The 22,101-nt window shown below is 39.7% G+C and overlaps 2 protein-coding genes across 4 annotated transcripts in view; one reads left to right on the plus strand and one right to left on the minus strand.

The window, feature by feature from the left end:
- Nucleotides 1-1,906: 1,906 nt before the first annotated feature.
- DEK (DEK proto-oncogene) lies at nucleotides 1,907-19,766 on the minus strand. Its single transcript, XM_027887933.1, has 11 exons — nucleotides 19,644-19,766; nucleotides 17,773-17,922; nucleotides 15,978-16,079; nucleotides 15,362-15,471; nucleotides 13,329-13,423; nucleotides 11,673-11,793; nucleotides 10,412-10,594; nucleotides 8,092-8,224; nucleotides 5,725-5,873; nucleotides 4,382-4,450; nucleotides 1,907-3,480 (listed from the first exon to the last, which is right to left on the minus strand). The coding sequence occupies exons 2-11, from the start codon at nucleotides 17,909-17,911 to the stop codon at nucleotides 3,469-3,471; spliced, it is 1,113 nt and encodes a 370-aa protein (XP_027743734.1). The 5' UTR covers nucleotides 17,912-17,922; nucleotides 19,644-19,766; the 3' UTR covers nucleotides 1,907-3,468.
- A 950-nt stretch (nucleotides 19,767-20,716) lies between these two features.
- The window catches only part of LOC114059465 (E3 ubiquitin-protein ligase RNF144B-like), an 88,094-nt gene continuing 86,709 nt past the window's right edge, over nucleotides 20,717-22,101 (plus strand). For all 3 annotated transcript variants that reach the window (XM_027887938.1, XM_027887936.1, XM_027887941.1), the window contains exon 1: nucleotides 20,717-21,054. The gene's annotated coding sequence lies outside the window, so the exon portion shown is untranslated. The remainder of the gene's footprint in view (nucleotides 21,055-22,101) is intronic.

The following is a 22,101-nucleotide window of genomic DNA, read 5'->3' on the forward strand; positions in this document are numbered from 1 at the left end:
GTGAATCTATACTAGCTGCAGTCCAGAACAAGGTCAGGTGAAAAGGCAGGGCATGTTACATAATAACTGCCATCCTCTTATCCCCAGAACCTCTGGAGATCATCTGGTACCAAAGCTGCTGCTTGGAACAGGGCCAACTGGAATACTGATTATACTAGACGTCTTACTGCAAGTTTTTCAGACAGTATTTTGGTGCCTTGTAGGTTTTTCCGCTCTTCTCCCCAAACTACCACCACAACTATTTTCACCCATGCTTTCATCTAGCTCAGGTCAAACAAATAAAGTTGATTATAGCTAACTTTCTGATTTGGAAAGATTGGATCTGCACAAGTGGTCATGAGCCATCCTCTCTGAATCAGCAACAGAGCTAATAAACCTTACTGGAATCCCCATGCTGACAGCCAGGGGTATTATTTGTCTGTATTAAGCACTGGCCTTCCAAAAGGGTTAGTTTTAAGTACAGCTTAGCAGTGGCTAATATAAACTCAGACAGTTCTTAGATCTTGTTTAGTCATGTGCCTTATGACAGGATAATGCAGAAAGAACACAGATCCTATAAGCAGCCTGCTCAGGTACCAGAGGGCTGTTAGTCCAGAGCTTCTGGACAAAAATGGGATGGCTTTTAACACCGTGTCTTCCTAATTTCGTCTTGGTTAGACATGCCAGAGCAGTATACCATGGGTTACCACATAACTCCTAAAGACACATAACCTCTCTTCACTCAAGATTTCTGATCTTTCTCTCTCCATCTTCCTTCTCCTCCAGGGCCCATACGCTGTTACCTCAGAGGTCAAGCTCACTCATAAGAACAGCTGCTTTTATCAGCAAGTCATTCAGGTTAACTTATGTGGTTTTGCAGGTCACCAACCAAAATACTGAATACCAAAGACTTAACCAGAGGAACCAATACACTGGATTGTAGGAATTATGCTGTAAGCAATCAAATCAAGATGTTCAGAGTATTTTTTTTAGAGTGAAAGGTCAGGACATTACCTTAAGCATCTGCAAGGTGTATGCCTGAAGAGGTATAACTCTTTATTCAGTTACCTTTTATCCAGTTAACCCATTTCTATTTTTTTTATTAGCCTCTTTGTACAGGATTTAAATCCTTAATCATCTGTGTTTCTAATCCAATAGAATCAGGATAAGCAGGGCATTTTATTTACCTTTTAGTATTGTCCTGAATCCTTTCTCCCAGTTGCAGAAAGAACTGGGATCTTGTATCGGCTGCATCCAGACTGGTATGGATTAGCAGGAAAACAGCTACACCACTTCTCTATTGAGGGCTATACTGAGTTGTTAAGAGATTTAAGCAAAGCATTTAAAGGATGTCAAGTTCATTCCCATTCAATCTGTGCAATTCCAAAGTGGCAAGTAATCCATATATACAATAAACAGAAGTACGCTATCCTTTTGTAAGTTTCAGTAGAATTTACACTAATTATAAAAAGTTTACACTTGGGAGTTGCTCATCTTAAAAACACTTTCTGACCTGCATAATTAAAACTGGCTGGTATATTTACATTAAAATCAAAAGGCAGTTGAAGTATTTGTAAAATATCAATCTGAAAATCCAACAAAACCTAACACAAGTAACTTTCCGCTCTTAAGCGTGACTTGGAAGTTTTTGATGGTTTTAATTGCAAATGAAACAAGGTGTTCATTCTGCTAAGACAGTTCAGGGAAAACCAAACAGCAAAAAACCAAACCAAAACAAGATCAACCTCACAGAAGATATAAACTCTTATCCTGGTGCAAGGACATACATTTCAGCAGTATTACCTTCCAAGCAGAGAAGCCAATAGTTTCTAGATGAGATAAACAAACAAACAACCTTGTTTATGTATAGGTTTGGTTTTGTTTTTTTTTTTACTGTACATGTAAGCAAATATTAGATCAAAATTGATTTACATTTTTGTGAAAGTCATTTATTGAATACAAAAAAATCCCCGTTACATTCAGCCGTATTATAAATGATTACACACAAAGAAATTCAGAAGTCTGCGAAGATGAAAAGTCTAACTGGCTGAACATTTTCAGAATTTAGATCATTTATGAACCCATATTTCTCAACTGTACAATAATAAAATTCAGAAAAATACACTTTGTCTTTCCAGCAATACTAGTCAGAGGGAGTCTGTGCTCACGGTGTTAATGGCAGCCCACATTTCGACAACTATTAGTTTCATGATTTTAAGTGTAGGACTTCCCACGTTAGCAACAAGATGTAGAGGAGAGAAAACCCAAACAACAAAAATTTATGCAACGAGTTCACTTTGATCCTAAAAGCTGCCAGCCAAAGTTCAAGACTGCAGGCTTAAAAGTACTATTGTCCACACTGAGGCTGAGGTTCAGAAAAGCCTTCCCATACAGAGGAGAGAGGTTAACCACACATATTTACATCAGCACTGTCTGATTTGGAAGCCCCACTGCAGATTTCCAAGCCTCCCAGCTGTACATTTTGGATACTCACTTCTGAGATGCTGGGCCAGCAAGTCGAGACGCTAACATAGAAGATGTTTTGCAAAGCGAACTTTAAAAATGTTTCTATCACCTTTGGAGGGACTTTATTTATTACATCCACGACATTGAAACAATGTCTGTGGTCTTTGTACAAAGTTAAACTACAGGTACAAAATTACAGTTTAGTTTCTGTACAAGGTAAGATGGGACAAACATGGTGAAACCTTGGCTCATCTCTAATTTCATGAAAACTTCTGCATACCACTTTCCATCACAGCCTCACTGCTGAACACTGACATTTCATGTCATAAATTCAAAGACAATAAGATTAAAAAACTGATTTGCACAAAGAAACTCAAAATAACTTTATATACACAACAAAAAGCCTTTTGAAAGTACAAAAATAACATCTATATGCCAATTAGTTACCACGCCTTGATAGTTCTCTCAGTGCCTACACATGCAAGACTGTAATCTATATTCAGAATAATTCTGCATCTGTAGAATGTATCAGAATATAAGAGATTAACATGTGATTAACTCTTGCTATTTTCAGAATGAATGTGTATTCAGAATATCTTTGCAACCCATACTGCAATATTCCAGTCTCTGCATGTATACGTGTAGATAAGCAGCTTTCATCTTACTTGATTTTTAAGTCTCCTGCAAGCTAAAAATCCACACTAAAAAGCTACAATGGCTTCTAATGATTCTAGTTATACAATGCAATTCAAAATGTACAAAACTATAAAAAAGGGAACATTTATTGCCATGCACGAAACTTATGTTCAACTAAAAATTGCATCAAATGCAGTTCTGTTAAAAAAAAAAAAAAAAAAGATACACAAAGCAATTTACATTAACACTCTTAACATTAGATCAGCAGAATTAGCTCTGACTAAATACCACAAGGATAAGACACATTCTTTTTGCTGGTGCCTATCAGATCTTCAAATCCATGGGAACATTAAACCAGGAATCTTCACCTCCCGCAGTCAAATCAGATCATGAGATCAACTGAAAAGACAAGAGTATTAGTTTTCTCCTTTCTCTCAATCCAATTACATACAACCTCTCCTTTTGTATCAAACTATCAAGAAAGCACACTCTGCTTTTGCTATCACAAAAACCCCAAGAACATCCCTAGAGCAGACAAATTGCTCTCTCATGATAGTGACACATGTATGCACATCACACAGCTATTCTAGATAGCCATATACCAACATCTGCAAATGAACCCACAGGAAAAAGTCACTTTATTAACTCCTCCACGTGAACCTCGCTCCTACAGTTCCATTTTTGGTTTTGGGGCGAGCAAAAGTAAGCAAATTTCTTTTACAAATTACCAACCACAGATTGGACAATAAACCCTCTGTAATCTTCAGCAAAGCAAACTCAAAGGCAGTATCAGCATAACTACTTACCAGGAGAACAGACGGAGAGAGAAGCTCTGTCTTTATTCCCTTTTGCCTTAACTTACAGGATTGCAGAGCCTGTACAACCTCATGCATTATTATGTGTCAATGTATGTGGTTGGTGCATGAGTTAAGAGTGCACTTTGCAGCCAAGATTCTAATTTAAAGCAAACTCCTAGCTTTCAAATAGTTATCACAAATTATGATAACTTTAATTTTAGTTCTGCTTACCTAACAATTCATAAGATTAGTAGAGCATGCTAAGAAAATAGAATATGAAGCAATTGTTTTTTTTTTTTAAAAGAGGGATACAAAAGGGAAAAAAAAGCACCCCAAAACCAAAAATCAAAGGTTTAGGTTTCAGCAGAACACTAAACTTCCAATATTATACAGGAGGCTATTAAAATTAGTGTAACAAGATGCCATGCCAGTTGCTAATTGGCTGAAGAAAAAAAACCCAACCCAACCCAGAACATTTTCTAAATGATCAAGTCTTTATTTACCTCTTTGACTGTTTTTTTAATGAAGTCTTTTCTGTCAGATAAATCATAACTAGGATATTTTTCATACACCTAAAAGAAAGTAAAAACAAAAACCAAACCTCAAATTACTTTCATTCAAGGCATTATATATTATACGAATAGAAGGAGCTTAAATGAAATTAGGGCAAAAACTGACATGTGTACTTCTAGTATTACAACAGCCAAAATACCCTCTGTTAGCTATGGAAAGAGACAGGCTTCTTTTCCTGCCCTTATTTTGACCACATAAATATTTAAATACATGTGTTGTTTTATATTTGGTCACTGACTAAACCGGTACTATACTTTTTCACACCAACGAAATGAAATGCCTAGCTTGCCATGTCACACCAGTAAGAATTCTCTGAGCTTTGTTTTAAATGCTCTCTAAGCAGTCAGGTATCCCTGCATTAGTGTAGGAAGCTAAACAACTCATAAAAAATAAGTAAGCCTTGGGATTTGATAATAAGTAAAACTGTTATCCTTCCAAGAGTCTAACAGAATAGTCAATATATTTGAGTGCTACTCCACAGCTATTCTTTGGTTAACAGGACGCAAGAGGACTAAAACAAAAATCAGATGCCAGCACAAGGTATTCTATTACACTATACCAAATTTCAGACTTCTGGAATTACTATAAACATGACAAAAAGTTTGTATAGAATAGAAACATGCAATTTTCTCATAATTTCTGGTTTAACTTTCTCAAGACTACTTCTTGGTACCAGGAAAAGCAAACGTGAGTTAACTGACTGCAGAAAATATCAAGTTATCAATGTACTTTCTGTGTTTTGGTCACTTTTCCCACCTTTCCCTTTTCTGGTCACATGGCTTCTACCTGCACTGAAAAAAAATGGATTTTTTTTCTGAAATGATTCAACTCCCTAACTCAGCTGAGAACTATCCAATTTTTGCTGATAGATGGCAGCTGAACAGACTCAAAGAGGACATATGAAGAATGAGAGCAAGGTGGGCAGCAGAAATGTACAGAGAGCAGGACACAGCCCTCCCCTGCAGACAGCAGCAAGCTGCTCCACTGTCTTAACATCTCAAATATTTCCACTGAGAAACGTGGCAGTTGTTTTGGAGGTATTACTGCTACTTTCCATTATTTTGGCTCTTTCCTTTCCAAAGTTTGTATCAGTGTTGTATACCTTAAGATTAAAGCTCACATTTTTGTAGCTGTTAGCAATTAAGTAAATCAATGCAAAGCTTAGTTTCTGAACCATGATGCAGAGTACAAGTCTCCATCTGGAATGACAATGAAAGTCAGTTCACAAACAATAAACTGCCTAAAGACAGGCTGAAAAATCATATTTGCTTACCTCTTTGCAAATTTGTTTCATTGTGACCTCCTCCAAGTTTGCATTGGCCAACAAGTTCTTGACAGTTTCCTTCACTTCTTCATCTGTGGGTGGTTTCTTCAGTTTTTTAATTAAAGGTTCATCATCTGAACTATCCTCAGACTCACTTTCTAAATATGAAGAACAATTCGAATTTTAATAGAAGGTTTTTGATTTGTCTGTTTTCTTCCTTCAGAACAGAAGCCATCAGAACTTTCCACAAGCTTCTGATGCAGACGTTCTCCCTTACAACAGACATCTTGCCAGATGGTCCATTTAAAAACAAAGCTAATGCTATCAGTACTACATTTATTTATGAATTTGCATAGTTGTTGATAAACTATCAGTTTAGAAATCAACAAGTAGTCTAAAAAGTATGGGATTGACAAATTTAATCTATCAAACTAAACAAAAAAGCTTATTACAACAATTCTAATTGTTGTATTATGGTCCTAAAAAAAAAAAAAAGTACTTATTTGCTTAAAAAGGAGTTTGGTTTTCTTTTTTCCCTCGGCAGTGAGGTGCACTACACAATTTTGTAATTCAATAACCGTGTTATTGAATGTGCTGTTAGAAACATCATGAGAACAAAAGAAGATAACTTCATTTATGAAGTTAAGTCACAGGATACTCCTACAATCTTTTCCAGCAAAAAAAAAAGAATTAGACTGAATGGCTCCAACATCCACTTAGTTTCTCTACTGCCAACAGGACAAAATTCAGAGCAAATACCAAACAAACTGGATAATGAGCTTACAGAAAGACCTACTTAACATTTTGATTTTTGTACTGCAAGCGTACACTCAAAATAGAAATGCGGAAGTAGTAAATAAGACATTATGAATCTATTGCATAAGTTACATGAAAAACACATAGGTAGCATCTGTGCATATATATATACATATACTGATGACAAAATAAGGTGTATACATAACACAGCCAAGTTCAGCAGTCAAACTGAAAATACCCTGAGTTCAGTACAGACCAGTTTACTCTGCTGAGAAACAAAGCTCTGAAAGAAATTTAGCATAATCCTTTGTCTAACAGCCTTTTCTCAATACCCTGACAAGAAGGGTAATTAATCTGAATTGATGCTTGTGCTATATCATACATAAGCCAATGCTGGCATTCAATGAAGTATGTCTGCAGTATGGATATACACTGCATTAATAACTCCTAGTATAACTGTGACAGAGACTTGGCTGCTATCTCATGGGATTTAAGGTGGGAATAGACCTCTAGAGGTCATCTGGTTTAAACCTTTACTTGGAACAGGGCTAACTCAGAACTGGTTGCTCAGGGCCCTGCCATGTTGAGTTCTGAATATCTCCAACAATGGGGATTCCACAGCTCCTCCAGGCCCCATTTCTGTCTGTGACCACCCTCAAGGTGAAGTTTTTCTTCCCCTAACAAATAACTGCAGTTTCCCTGGTGGCAGCTTGTGCCTGTCACCTCCTGTCCACTCCCTCTGCACCTCCAAGCATGCTCCCCCTTCATTGATCTCTTCTTCAGGCTGAACAAGCCCAGCTCTCTCTGCCTTCCCTCCTGTACCCTGTGCTCCAGCCCCCTCACCATCTTGGTGACCCTGCACTGGGCTCACTCCACGGTGTCCATGCCTGCCTTGCCCCAGGAGCCCAAAGATGGACACAGTGGTGCCAAGATGGGCTCACAAAGTGCTGCACAAGGGGAACAGTCCCTTCCCTCAGCCTGTTGGCTCCACACCTGCTCAAGGAACCCCGAGTGCTGCCAGTGTTCCTTATCAGAAGGGCACACTGCTGAACCGGGCTCAACTGACTGCCTGCAAGAACCATCTGCCCCTGCCCAGGTTCTTTTCCGCCAAGCTGCTTAGGAAGACACCGCTGTCCCCACCCACACTGCTACAATTTCTACAGAGCTGTTAAGAAACTAGATGTTTGTGTAACTTCAATGCATATTGTGAGATATGAGAAAGCCAATAGCAAGGGGATGCATGGAGAAACCACATCTATGTTAACAAAAAAAACACGTCAAGCTGCCGAACCAAAGACACACAGTTGGATATACGCTACAGGATCTGCACAAAGCGACCATAGAGGTCCCAACAGAATTTTGTCATCCAGCAGAATGGATACCTAGGCTGATAAGCAAATAAAAACTATATTTTTTTATGTACACAGCAGAAATTACATGAACTATACCCAAACCAAGAACTTTTTTAATTAATGTTTCAAGGAAAGAGACATCAAGTAGCAAGCCAACAATTCACCAAAATCCATTTTCTTTTCACAATCAGGTGTAAAAGCTTGCTTTCTAATAAGCACGACAGTTAAACTACAAGACAAGGTATGATGAAAGATTTAGAGCATTTACCTTTTCTAGAACTGTTTTGATTTTTCTTAGTAGTGCTGCTGTCTGCCTTCTTGACATTCGCACCCTTGACAGCTTTCTTGGTTTTGGAAGTCACCTTTTTAGATTTTTCTCTTTTAGATGCTTTTCTAGGGGGCTGTGAAGAAGAAAATCAGAAAATTCAAATGATAGTTTTTATCTGTACCTCTTTTCCACGAAGGAAAATTGTCCACTCCGAGGGCAATTTACTCCAGCCACTCCATGCCTAAGATTATTACAGAGCTGATGCAGCAGAACACATATCCTGCCTACACCCTTCCACCTGTAGTATATTAAAAGCTGTCATAACCCTAAAAATGCTGCAATCTTAACACTGCACACAGACATTTTCCATTTCACCGTGTCCTATACTCAAACTAATTTGACAGACCAGTGTTTTTGTCATAATTAAGCTTTTAATCCATGCATGTAAACTTCAGCTTCTAAAGACTTCAGTCCAATCAGCTATTGCCTGGCAGACGTATCTAACCCCTACTTTCTGAAAGAAAGCAAAGATGACCCATTTATATCAACGGGGTTTAATGTCAGGCCTTTTTGTTTGTCAGAATTTTGTTTGGAGGTTTGGGATTTTCTTTTCTTTAAATAACTGAATTCTTGAAGAATTTTCTAAAAGACAACTCCTGCCTCTGAAACAGACACTGCTCTCCTCACAGCAGAAACACGGTCCTCCAGAAAAGATGAAGAAATATGTCAACTTTTAGTATTTCGACCCTGTTATTTTCCATTTATGGGTAAAGAAAAGGGCACGCTAAGAATTAAATTTAATGGAAGCATATGGAATTTCCTTGAACTATCTTTTTACATTAAAACGAACACATATTAAAATACTCCCCTGGCAAAACAAACTGTTGAAGTTACATAAACAGCCTTCCAACAAAAGATTTTTGTTACTCTTTTCTATAGCTCAGACTATTTACTTAACACTTCATGGCAACAGACAGAATGTAACCCAAGTAAACAGTGGTCTTACATTACAGCCAAAGGTTCCATAGCTTACATAAAGAATTTTCTTGGACACCAACAGTTGACTAATTGCTGCTTGTTGCAGGGGTCTGACTAAGGCTAGAAAGACAGTTCAATCTAAGTCAAATTGCAGCCTAAAATGGAGCCTGTAACTTCTTTTCATTTCTTTTATCCCAGGCTTCAGGCATTTGGACAGTAACTCAGCTGCAGACTTGTACTGGTCCTCCCCATTTTGTGTCAATTCTGTGAATAAACACAGGGCTGAAAGGGAATGCATGGGGTTCACCTAATTTCTGATTAGCCTTCCAGTACCTAAAGCAGATCTGTAAGAAAGACAGGGGCAGATTTTTTAGAAGGGCCTTTTGTAACAGGACAAGGGGTAACAGCTTAAACTGAAGAAGAGACAGTTTAGATTAGATATAAGGAACATTTTTTTATGATGGAGGATGATGAAACACTAGAACAGGTTGCCCAGAGAGGTGGGGGATGCCCCATGCCTGGTAATATTCCAGGTCAGGTTCAATGGGGCTCTGAATAACCTGATCCACTTGATGATGCCCCTGCTCATTGCAAGGAGGGTTGGACTAGATGACCTTTAAAAGGTCCCTTCCAACCCAAACTATTCCATGACTTGATATTTCTCTCCTAGTACACAAAAAGCTTCAAAGAAAACAGAAACTACAGTGAGATGAGAACACTTCAGAGACTGCAGCGATGTTTCTAACGCTGCTTACTATGTTGCTTACTTTATCTTTGTGATTTAAAGACACAGAACCTGACAAGAGATTAGGGCATAAAATCCAGTAGAAATATAGAACCAAGATCCAAACCAAATGCAGTCAGGTAGGTCAGGGACACTGACTAAATTCAAAGTATCAAATCTGGATTCCTAGGTATCAAAAATGGAAAAAGACAGACAGAGCCGACAGATAGAGGTGACAGATGGGACAGGACAGACATGGGAAATTTTTATGAAATTATAGAAGAGTCATCACAAGATGATACAAGAAATGCAATCATGTTGGAAATCCTAGCTGCCCCAAAATGGCACATAACGAACCATTTCATAAGGTGCATATACACCCCTAGGAATCAGAACCCTTGCTCTTTATCTAACTGATTCTCTAATTTCAACACACTAAGAAATTATGAAAACCTCTTATAAATTGCAGATGGGTTCCCTTTTCTTTCAAACCATTCATTCAGTTAAATATCATTCACTCCCCAACTCTAGTGTTCCAAGAATTACCAAATGATAACAACGACATAATGACAGATGTTTTAAGCCCTGTGTTGAAAACCAAACAAAACTCCTCGTTACCTCATCTTCACTTTCTTTTTCTTCTGAAGAGTCATCCTTTTCCTTCTTTTCATCTTCTTCACTACTGGATTCATCTGACAAGATCTCAGGGCACTTGGTGCGCTTTGCTTTTCTTGTTGTTCCAGAGCTACTGCGCTCTTTTTTGCCACCTTTGCTTGGGGTTTTTTTGGACTTCGGCAACGGCTGAGAGACAAGAGATGAGTGTCATCCAAGGAGGAATTAAAAAGCGAATTTCAAAAACATAAATTCTTTCAGCTCACATGAAAGAATGGCAAATAAATATAAAGGTCTCTTAACAAAACCCAGGACTGTTTTATGTACTACACTTCAGCCATAACATTTTGCAGTAAACAGACATTCACTACAGAAATGGAGCTGAGCAAATTGAAATTTCAGTCCTAAGCTAAGTGCACCCCTTCCCTAAGCATATAAATCTTCAGAGGCTGGGGTTTAGAGAAGGGAAGCAAGAAAGGACAATCCAGAAGGAACCTTTACCTATCTATGCACTTCCAACCCATAAAAGCAAGTTTTTACTTCTGGTAACAAATCAGCTGACAACTCAGAAGACTCAAAGGCAGGAATTCTGTCACGTCTTATGACAAACCATTTTGTTGTCACTCAGTACCTGTGTCCCTAAAGCAGCACGGAGACTCCTTATTCACATCACCTGCCAGTGTTTGCTGGGAATAAATTTAATTTTCTAAGCAACAGTGCAACTATTTAAGTATTACTTTTAGATTAAAAACTGAAAGTCCAAGAAGATTAACAACAGAATTTAGTAATCTCGGCAGCTGAATCAAGTGCACTAGCATATACTTGCTAAGTCAAGTTTTTCTAGCCTTGCAAAAAAATTCCATTTGTGATGTCCAAACGTAGCATACACAGGTAACATCTGTCAGTTTATTTTCCTGTCCTTTCATACTATGTCTATTCTACTCCATTCACCCACAAAGCAGAAGCTACTTAGGGTATTTGGGGCTGGATATCCTAATTAGCTTCATGTGCTGACCCCACACACTCTGTGTGCTAACTGTGTATAGTGGGTAAACTTGCATGTAAATATACAGTTTCTAATAAAGTCCTCACTCCGTTATGGATGCCTGCATAGCAGAGCTACTCTCTCTCAAGAAGACATTCCCACTTCAGTACTCAGAGCAGTAATTGTATCCCCTCTGGTAGCTGGCAAATAACAAGCAACAGAGACAAATACTTTTCCATCAGCACAGAGCTATAAAAGCAAGCGTAACAACCTGCATCTCACCTTGCCTGAAGATTTTGGATGCATTAAGAAGTTTAATATTCTGGTTACGAGCTCACTGTTAACTCCTGATCTTTCCAAGTCAAGAACTTCACAGATGCTTTTCAACATTGCATTTCTAAATCTGGGGAAAAAAAAAAAGAGAGAGAAAAGAAGAAAAGATTCAGTATAACATCCTAAACAGTCAACATTTGACTGCTAGAAGCTGCTGTCTGGTTTGTGGCAGCAACCTGGAAATATATATACACTGTTAACTACACTTCCAGTGTTATTTATAGTTAAGCAAAGAATCACCTCCACGTTACATAAGGCAAAATAAAATTCTCAAATCTGTATGTTTGTAAAGTAGGATATAAAACACAAAGTTATAAAATCTTAGTGAAAAAAAAAAAAGTACCTTCCCTAGAATCTCTCCTAATCTACCATAATGGGGAAAAAAAAAAAAAAAAGAATCAATCCTGGAAAATAAATCCAGTGTGTACAATACTGGAACTTTAAGGGGTCAGGGAGTCTCCCTTCATTTTCTCTGGTTCCTTACCTACTTACAGAGCTATCTCTGATGGAGACAGAACATTAAGAGAAACTCTGATATCCACCCCTTTTACTCCACAAGAATCTTTTTTAATTTTAATGCTTTGAAGGTAGATCTGCAGGTAACAGCAATTATAGTGAGCTATGTATTAAGACACAGTTCAAGTGTGGATTAAACAAGAGCACACGAGTTTTGAGTCAGTAACTTCCACAGCAAGTAGTCTTGACTTACAAAATCCAAAAACTCTAACCCACACAGCAACCTCAACCCTGATTCTTTGTACGCTTGTAGACAAGGGGAGTTATCCAATTATCCATCATCCAATCTAGCCAGTGGGAAACTCAAAACTCCCATTAGGAGAGAGAGCTTGTCTTGTAGATTCCCATGTATTTGACAAACCCTAGTCTTGGAAAACTGCATATATAAGGAAGAAAAATTTGCAGATTCCAAATTCTGGAAGCCTTCCCGCTATCAACACACAGGCATTAAAAAAAGAAAGCATTGTACAATCAAATGTACAAATTGTAGACTTGTAAATTTGTAAACACTGTAAATGTGTTTGTAAATTTGTTACATTGTAGATATTTTATTAGTTCTCTCGTATTTTACAACAAGGGCATTTTAAACCCTTTGAATACAGTCAAAATTAAGTTGTGGTACCTTCTCCTGTTAATGGAGAAGCAGCTTACGAAGGGAGACAGCAAAAAAGAAAAGTTTCTTAGACTAGTTGCTACAGCAATTCTAATATGCTTAACATATAATAAGCCAAAATGGCTTTGGTTCTGAAAGAAGAAGGTTTTGATGCACAGAATGATGCAAGTTTGTACCATGACTAGTAAGGGTAGTCATAAGATTACCCTTGCCCTGGAGAAATTATGTTTTCCTCTCACTTGGCAGAAGAACGCTAGTTAGCATGCAATAGCTAAAGCCAAGAATGTAAGAATTATAAATTAAATGTTCACAATTTAATACATTTCAAGCTGTCTTAAGAGACCAGTTTGTGTGATTAAAATGAACTCGGAAAAAAATCATAGAGACACTCAGTTTAAATTTAATCTTAAGTAAAATTTTGGAAGAAAAAGAGTCTAGTGTTAGTCAAGCTATGTTAATTATCAAGAGATCATTACTTTTTTAACATTTCTTCCTTCTTTTTGTATTGGTCACTTCCTTTTTCGAATGGGAACCCACTGAACTGACCCACATTCTTCTTTAGGGATGCAACCTAGAACAGAACACACAGATTACTTTCCATTGCAAGCAGTTTAAAATATTTTATTTAATTACATTTGTTAACTTTTCATACATGAAAAATCTGTTCTGGCATTTAGCTTTCTGTTGACAAAAAGTTATGTTGTTATAACCTACATGGACTATGCCTTTAATTATCTCATGACAGACAAATTACAACGACTGACTTTGTGTGATCTTGGTACTTTTAATTACTTTTAATAACTCACTAGATAAAGTCACCTGCCATTTCAGGCTTGTTTAGAATGTACTGTATGATTATTTACAGCTTTGCAAAACTTAATCATATGAAGCCTGCCGCGTGCTTTGTATCATGTAATCTGTTGTAAAATCATAAATTTTATTTTTTTATTCTCTTTTTGTTTACTAGCTTTGCTGAAATCTTGCATAGGACCATTTTTGAACCTTTTACTTAGCAGGACCAGTTTTTGTATTTACATATCACCCAATTTACAACTTCTACTGTTACATCTGTTGTCTGAACTGGGCTGAACTTTCATTGCAACAGCCTTTATAATGGGAAAATCGCTTCTATCAAGAATTCCAAACATATTTAAGTTCTTTGCTTTCACTTCATCTCCTTTTACCAAATAAAAGGCCTTAAAGAATAACGTCTTTCAATCTTTCAATTTTCTGAGGTCTTTTTTACAGTACCAAGAATAATTTGAACTCGCTTCCAATACTACTACAAATTTTGTTCCTGCTGTTTCTTCATGAGTTTATAATTTTACCAAATCTGAGCTCCTTTTCCAAAGAGCTTTGTCCAGCACCTCGAGAAAATTTGCAGATTTGGTATGTTTGCAGTACTGGTATGCTTTATTAGAAATGTTAATTACAATCCAAAGCACATATATGAATTTGCATACAAGACAAGATCTGACCTTCGCAATATTAAACAGCACTCTGAGTTCCCAAATATATTCTGATTAAATACAGTTTTGAACGAAACCATACTGACATGTTTTTTTTCTGAATACTTGAGGCAACAGGTCTTTCTTTGCCATTTAAACAAGCATCACATTTGGAGCAGTGATCTGAGATATGACAGCTAGCATGCATCTGTACTAGTACTATTCAGTTTCTGGGTTCTGTGCTAGCTGTTCAAGTCTCCAAATACCGAAAGATATGAAAAACAAATTCCAATAATTATAGTAAGTATATAGAAATATTGAAATTTAATCTGCCTTAATTTCATTGTATTAATTTTGCCTCCATTAGGGAGGAAAATGGGTCATATTTACTCTGAAATTTAAGGCACAACCACTAATACATAAAGGGCTCCAAGAAAGAATTGCTCTTATATTTTCTTTTTCATCCATAAATACAAAAGAGGCCATATCTGTTTTTAAGTAATATTTCAATTCTCTTCCATAAATGCAACAAAAATCACTATTAGAGTTTTATATATAATGTAACTTTACTTTCTACTGCTTTGTGCAAATAAAGGGAGAAAATGACTACATAAGCAGCAATGCATTAAACTCACTAACAGTTTTCAAATACAAAAGAACTAGAAGTACTAACAAAGAGCTACACTGAGCAGAATAACTATGTGGACTATTGTGAGTGTCATCTGCACGTCAGAAGCCTTTAGCATGTGAACCACAAATTATTTCCAACTTGACCCCATAAGGTAAACCATCCCTCCCCGTTAAAAAAAATTAAATTTTTTAAAAATCTACATTCAAGCAGACTTACAATTCAGTGCACCATAGGACTTTTATAGGAAAAGTAGTTTATAGGAGCTAAAAAAACTATGGGCTTACTTAACTGGTCCTGCAATAACAATTTTTTCAGTTTGTAATAAATAACACTTAAAAAGTAGATTGACACGTGCAAATGTAAAAAGCTACACTACAAACATTTTCACTATACATGAGAATTAATAGATACAGAAGATTGACGTTCTTACAGTGCCTGGTCTGTTGTAGAGGAGTTTGTGCAAGTTCCTTAGTTCGTCTGTCTTCTTTTTGCTCAGAAAGAACTGTATCCTTTCAATTTCACAGAGTTTTTGCCCTTTTCCTGAAACAATTAAAAGCAACGATGCTATTCATTACATTCATATTGACCTATGTGTTTATAACTTCAAATATATGTTTTTTTAAAGAAGTAAAGATGTTATTTCACAATAAAATTAGACATTATAACAGGTCAAACATTAAGCAGGCCTCTTCCTACCACTCTGGCATCCTGACAGGCTCTTTACCTTCCTTGATAGCACCTAAATCAGGGTACAAGGATTTGGCATTTCTTTCTATTCTAGCTGCTCCTGCTTTTGTTGTTGTTGGTGAGGTACTAAAGGTACTTACCTATTCTAAGTAAGTTTAAACATCATGTAACTTTTACGGTTTAAATGACACTTCAAAATAAAAGGGGCTTTTCATATAATTATAGTAGCCTAATTATTTTAAAATGGATCATGACTCTCCAGGTAGGCCTCATCTACAACAGACTAATAATTTGATCTTTTTAGAAGTTTCATTATCATTCCCAACACTCAAAATTCTTACGTGAGAGGTGAAGCTTACCTGGTGTAATTGTAAAAGGTTCCTTCTGCAAGGAGGACACTTGCATGGTCAGTCGGTCGACCTTCTTCTTTTCCCTTTTTCCTTCAACGATGAGACTCTTTTCTGCAAAAGATAGCTTCCTTAAACACAGTATTTTTCATTGCATGAGCAGATTTGACGTAGGTACAGGCAACATGACCCTGAATCTTTGAAATGACAAACCAAAAATGGATGAGGATACAAGCAAGTACTGAGATACTTTCAGACCCTGGCTAATAAGTCAACGTGATTCTATGGAGCTGCATATGCATAACAAGAAGTCTCCAGTTCTTAACCACAATCCTGTATCCAACACAAGGTATCTTCAAGACAAGACTAGGCATTTCCTAAAAGGAAAATTCCCTCACATCCACCCAAATGGAGGATACAGCATTTTCAGAAATCCATCGTTCTCTCCCTTCACGACCTTTTTGAGGTGTAGAAGTGACACTGTTTGCACAATCTCCTTCTTGGACACTGCACAGCTCCACATATAGCACTCCTGATAAGAATACTACCACCAGACAGGCAAAAGGAGAGTCCAGGTTGCCTGCAGACAAGTTATTTTCCCACTGCTGGACTGGAGGAACCACAGATATCAGCGGGAGAGGCAGAAGCACAAGCACAGTGGGACTGTGCGTGCCTACGCTGTGAACCATTTCAGGGCACCATATGAGTATCACAAATACTACAATAATACTATTCCCAGTAATTCTGGTACTTCTTACTAATGGATATGTTTAGATTGCTTTATGTGTATATCGCACATCATTACTTTAATGATACTACTTTAGGAGAAACAACTAAAGCTTCACCTACACATTTCATACTAAAATACTTGACCTCAAATCAAGTTGTCCTTAGCACTAAACAGATGGGCTGCCCTGGCTTTAACATCTGAAAGCAGCTTCAAACCTGTATGAGCACAATCAGAACTGGTATGTTTCTGCCAAAAACAAAGCAAAACATACTTGTGTGTACAAAAGAAAAATTGTTACTAAAAATCTAATTCCGATTACTCTATTATTTTCCAGATAGCATAATTTATTTTCTTTCCACTACCTTTTCCTAGAGACAAACTTGATTCCTTTCAAGAATTCCAGACCATCAGTGACTTGATTTTCACTGTGCCATACTGCAGCTCTATTTCCATGAATGCTTTCATTTGCAAAACAGATGCCTGGAGACTTCACAATGGAAATTAACATTTTTGCACAGTAGTTCCTTCATCATGTTTTGTACTCCTTGACTCCCTCTTCAATTACATACCACAACACAATACCTGCTTTGCTCATCTTATCATATTGCCCCAATTTTCACCGACAACTTTGGTCTAATGGAATTTCTGCCTCCCCAGTATAACAACATTTGGGTACCCAGAAAATTGTAGTTAAGCAAAGGCATCTGTATTGTTTCCAAAAGTACTGCACACTCACAAGTTTCCCTTTTGCGAACATGGATCACTTCAGAGTGTTACTGGCGAAAAATAATTTGATAAATGATACTACCTCCTATAATGACTGAAAAATTTACAGAACAAAAAAAACCTAGTGTAGAAACCCAGGATGCTGGCAATCCTTCAATTTTCTTGAGATAAATCAGCATCACTGTTTCTAGTGTTTCCTATTACAGTCTACTGGGAAGCTATTATGACCCATGAGACAGGTGTACCATGGAATCTCCTCAATAATTGTACAATTAGCCAAAATCACAGGAGGCTGCATTCAGCAGCTTGGCATTTAATAAAGGAGAATTTATTCAGTGGCAAAACAAGTACCCTTTTCTTCTTCCTCTTCCTCTTCTTCCTCTTCTTCATCTTCATCGCTTTCCTCAGCTTTGTTTTCAGTTTCAGGTTGTTTCTCATCTGTTTTTTCCGGTGACATTGTATCTTCTTTTGAGGAATCAACAGAAGACATGGTGTATGGTTCTGTAAAAAGCAGTCAAGAAAACCATCACCAATATAGCAATGTACATGAAAAAGACAGGAATCTTGCTTTTTAAAATAATCTCCTTGTGAAGCAGAAACAGCATGCATGTACTGTGATTGTTCACATTCTCTTACCACTAAAATGTTCTGCATACACACAATACGGAAAACGTTTCAGGAGAAGTTGCTGTTTATTCTGCAACTAGTCCAGTTAAGAACACTCTCAAAGGTTATAAATTTTTTTCACAGACAAGCTGCTTTGTGAAGCACTTGGAAACACCCACTCAAAGCAACTGATACTGTTATCTATTAAAAACTGCAGTGTTTTAAGATACCACTATTTTAGTGCACCCTGCGCTTATTCCTGATCATGGTTAACTATGCATGCAAGTTTCCTAGTAACTTAAACAGGCTACATATTTAGATGGGAAATGGGAACAGAAAAAATAAAAAAGAAAGTTGCAAGCATTACAGAAAAGAATTAACACTGCACTCATAATTCAGACAGCTGCTGCATCCTAGGGCATGAAAAGGCTTTTTGGTTTTAATTTGTAGATCTACAGCAAAAAACCACAAGTGCTTCATACTTAATATATTTAAGAGTCTTTTTTTAGCATTTGAAGTGACTTAAATGTTAACTTTAAAATATCTTAATTTTGCATGTACCACTGTCACACTAAGAGAAAATGTCTATCCGGTAAAGGAAGATAACCATATGTTTCATTTCAGAAAAATTCCACCTTTCAAAAACTTTCACTGTTTACATCTGGAACAAAACACACTAATGATGCTGTAAGCACTTGTGGAAAAAGTATCACACAATTAAGCATTTTCTTCTTCTGATATTAAAGCCGATATTATCTGGAAGAGGTCAGGTTCAATAAACAGCATTTAAATCAACTGCTTATACGCAGTACTAGCAGGTGGCAGAGAGCAGCAGTGCTGCAAATGACAGAACGTGCAAGTTAATATTTATTACCAACAGTAAGGAGAAAAGTAGTTTCCTGCTCTTTGCTAAATCACTGAGGAGGGGGGGGGGAAACCCCAAACTTTCAAGGTATTACTACCAATATTTCACTTGACACCTATAAGTCATTTTCACAGCATTACTCTCTGAATTTTACTTGAAGGCACGAGTGTAAAAGCATGGGAAGCACTATGAGCCGGTTGTCCCTCCCCTTTCAACAGGAGCAGCGGGGTACGAATACGAAAGTTAGGGACTTCTCAGCTTTTTATCCCCTGGGTTCGTAAGGGCGGCTTGCTCAGGGAAAAAGGGCCCTGGGATGCACCTGTAGGAAGACTCAACTCGGGGATACATTTGGCCGGGAGAGGGTCTCTCACCCTCCCCTGGGGCTTTTCAGACGGAGACTCGCCGCCTGTACCCCCTGCAGTCTGGAGGCCAGGGAGAAGCACAGGCTATGGGCAGCTCCCGGCGGCCAAGGCTCCATCACCTCCCCCGCCTGGGACCGCTCCGCCCGCTCCCGCCGCAGGACAGCGCAGCGCCCAGGAGGCACCCCGGGCGGGGGCCGAGCCGGGCCGGGCCGGGCCGGGAGGCGGCCGCGGTGCCCAGCGCTCCGCAGGCACGGCGTGTCCCCGGGGCGGGGCGGGAGCCCGGCGGCCGCGCTCCACTGCTCCTCGTCACAGCCCGTCCCGACTCGGCCCGGGCGCGGCGAGGCGGGACCGCTCTCGGGCGCCGTTACGGCCATGGCGGCGGGACCCACCTCGGATCGCGCCGCGGCTCCCGGCTCCTTCCTCGGGCGCGGACGCGGCGGCTGCAGCAGGAGGCGGCGATTCCCGGCGGACGGGGCGGGTCCGGGCGCAGCGACACACACACACACAACGCACGCACCCCCGCCGCGGCGCAGCCCCGCGGCCGCCGGGCACTCTCTCCCTTCTCCTTCCCCCGCTCGCTCCCTCCTTCCCTCCCTGCCGGAATCAACAAGGTTTTCAAAATGGCGGGTTCCCGGGCGGCGCGGAGGAAGCGGGAAGGCGCCGGCCAATCAGCGCGCGCGGCCCGGCCGGCGCGGGCAGGGCCGGGGGAGGGCTCGTGAGGGGAGGGCGCGCGCGCCCGCCGGCTCTTGACGTCAGGTCGCGCGCGGCGCCCGGCGCGCGCCCTCGCTGAGGGGAGCGGGGAAGGGGGGACCGCTGCGTTTTCGCTTTTAAAAGCACCGCCGTCTGTGATTACGCTGGCTTTAAAAAAAAGGCTTTAAAGTAAGGAATCTGCACCTCTCTTGCCTAAATTAGGCTGTGATTAATATGCACTCCCCAGACTTTCCTTCTCTAAGCAGTACAGAAATTGTAGCGTTTCCTGATACCTCTGGAACAGGTTGCCCGGAGAAGCTGTGGATACCCCATCCCTGGAAGAGTCCAAGACCAGTTTGGATGGGGCTCTGGGCAACCTGGTCTAGTAGGAGGTGTCCCTGCCCGTGGTAGGATGGTTGGAACAAGGTGATCTTCAAGGCCCCTTCCAACCCAAATCATTCTGTGATTCCATGATTCTAAGTTTTAAGCACTTCGTGCTATTTATGCCACGTATACTTCCCAGTTTTACTACCCGTTCTACACTACCGCGCCTTACGCGCGCCTAAGGTTAACAAATTCCTAGGAGTGTGACACCCTTCCCACTCGCTCTCCCTTCGCTCTGCCGCGGCTCCGCCCCTCAGGGGCTGGAGCAGAGCTCCCGTTCCCCACGGAGCATCCGCGCGTGGGGATCCCGACCGCATCCCCGCCGTCCTGCCCGAGCGGGACCAAGGAAGGGCTGGGCGGTCCCGCCGGGTTTTAACGGCCCGGACGGGCTCCGGGATTCGCGGCCAACGGTGGGAAACGGCCTCGGAAACGGGGGCCGAGGGGTGAGCTCTCCTCCTCCTTATTCCTGCAAAATGTAGGGGTGGCGGGTGGCGCCGAGAGAGCCGAGGCCCGGTTCCACTCCTGCTGTACCCTGAGTTTAAGGCTTAAGACCTAATCTTCAAACCCGAGAGGAGGCCACGTTGGGCTTTACGAGCCTGCAGCGGGAGTCGGGAATAGTCAGACAGTATGTCCGAGGAAAGCAGCCCGAATTAGGCATCGCTGGGGATTTGTCTCAAAGCCGTGTTGTACCGACAGCGGTTTCTTGGCTGGTGTGAAGAGCTGTAGGTATGTGGCTCTTACTTTGGCAGGGACCAGGTAAAGGGGTAGTAAAAGAGAGGAAGTGGGAAGAGCGTCGCGCTCCTGAGAATTCCTAATCTCAGGCAAGTGTAAAACACAGTCCTGTAGAATTGGTAGTAAAACTAGGAACTAGTGAAATGTGTGACACAAATACTACAAAATACTTAGAATCATGGAATTACAGAACGGCTTGGGTTGGAAGGGACCGTAAAAGTCATCTAGTTCCAACACTCCCACCTGTGGGCGGGGCCACCTTCCACTAGACCAGGTTGCTCAAAGTCCCATCCAACCTGGCTTTGAACACTTCCCAGGATCCACAGCTTCTCTGGGCAACCAGTTCCAAAGCTATTAGGAAATACTACAATTTGTATACTGTGTAAAAAAGGAAAGTCTGGGGAGCGTATATTAATCACCACCCAATTTAGGCAAGAGAGATGCAGATTCCTTATTTTAAAGCTATTTCGAAGCTGGTGCAATCACAGATGGTGGTCGTTTTAAAAGGGAAAATGTAAATTATTTGCCAACAATACATAATTAAACAAGCTTCTTGTTAACACATAATAAGGAGACAAAAATATCATTGAGCCATGGGCTACACAAATGGCAGAACACAGATGTTTGAATACAACACGCTACTTCCCATAAGATGAATAGGTTTGGATTAGTTCAGAATCATGACAGAAGACATCCACAGGCTATGCTTCAGGTTGTGATGATGAGTTAGACCATCATTTTGTAAAGAGGTATGTATTTACCCAATGGAGATGCTTTACCTAGTTGTATTACCTATGTTAATGCTCTACACATTAGAGTTGTATCTGCATCTTGAGGAGAAATAAAACATAATGGTTTTGTTGTTCCTTTTAGTGAAGACATACCACATTAGTAGCAGACAGACCCTCAAACATAGACTTAATTCATTATTTTAGAAACTGATATATTCCATAAAGTAAATTTCATTTTGCCACAGGTTTCTTCTGGAAGAGCTTCAACTGCTGTGGTAACTAACTTCTGAGGTGTTGTTTTTTTTTTTTT

The sequence above is a fragment of the Empidonax traillii genome, unplaced genomic scaffold (assembly GCF_003031625.1).
Source record: "Empidonax traillii isolate 1590-97213 ecotype Southwest subspecies unplaced genomic scaffold, ASM303162v1 scaffold225:size1387458, whole genome shotgun sequence".
In the NCBI taxonomy this organism is placed as follows: domain Eukaryota; kingdom Metazoa; phylum Chordata; class Aves; order Passeriformes; family Tyrannidae; genus Empidonax; species Empidonax traillii.

Excerpts from the sequence above, each read along its gene's own strand:
- DEK (XM_027887933.1), bottom strand. The coding sequence starts at position 17,911 with ATGTCTTCTGTTGATTCCTCAAAAGAAGATACAATGTCACCGGAAAAA. Across the intron at positions 11,794-13,328 it reads AAGGAAGAAATGTTAAAAAA|ATTTAGAAATGCAATGTTGA; the intron begins GTAATGATCTCT and ends TTTTTTCCCCAG. Across the intron at positions 5,874-8,091 it reads TCAAAACAGTTCTAGAAAAG|AAAGTGAGTCTGAGGATAGT; the intron begins GTAAATGCTCTA and ends CTTCATATTTAG.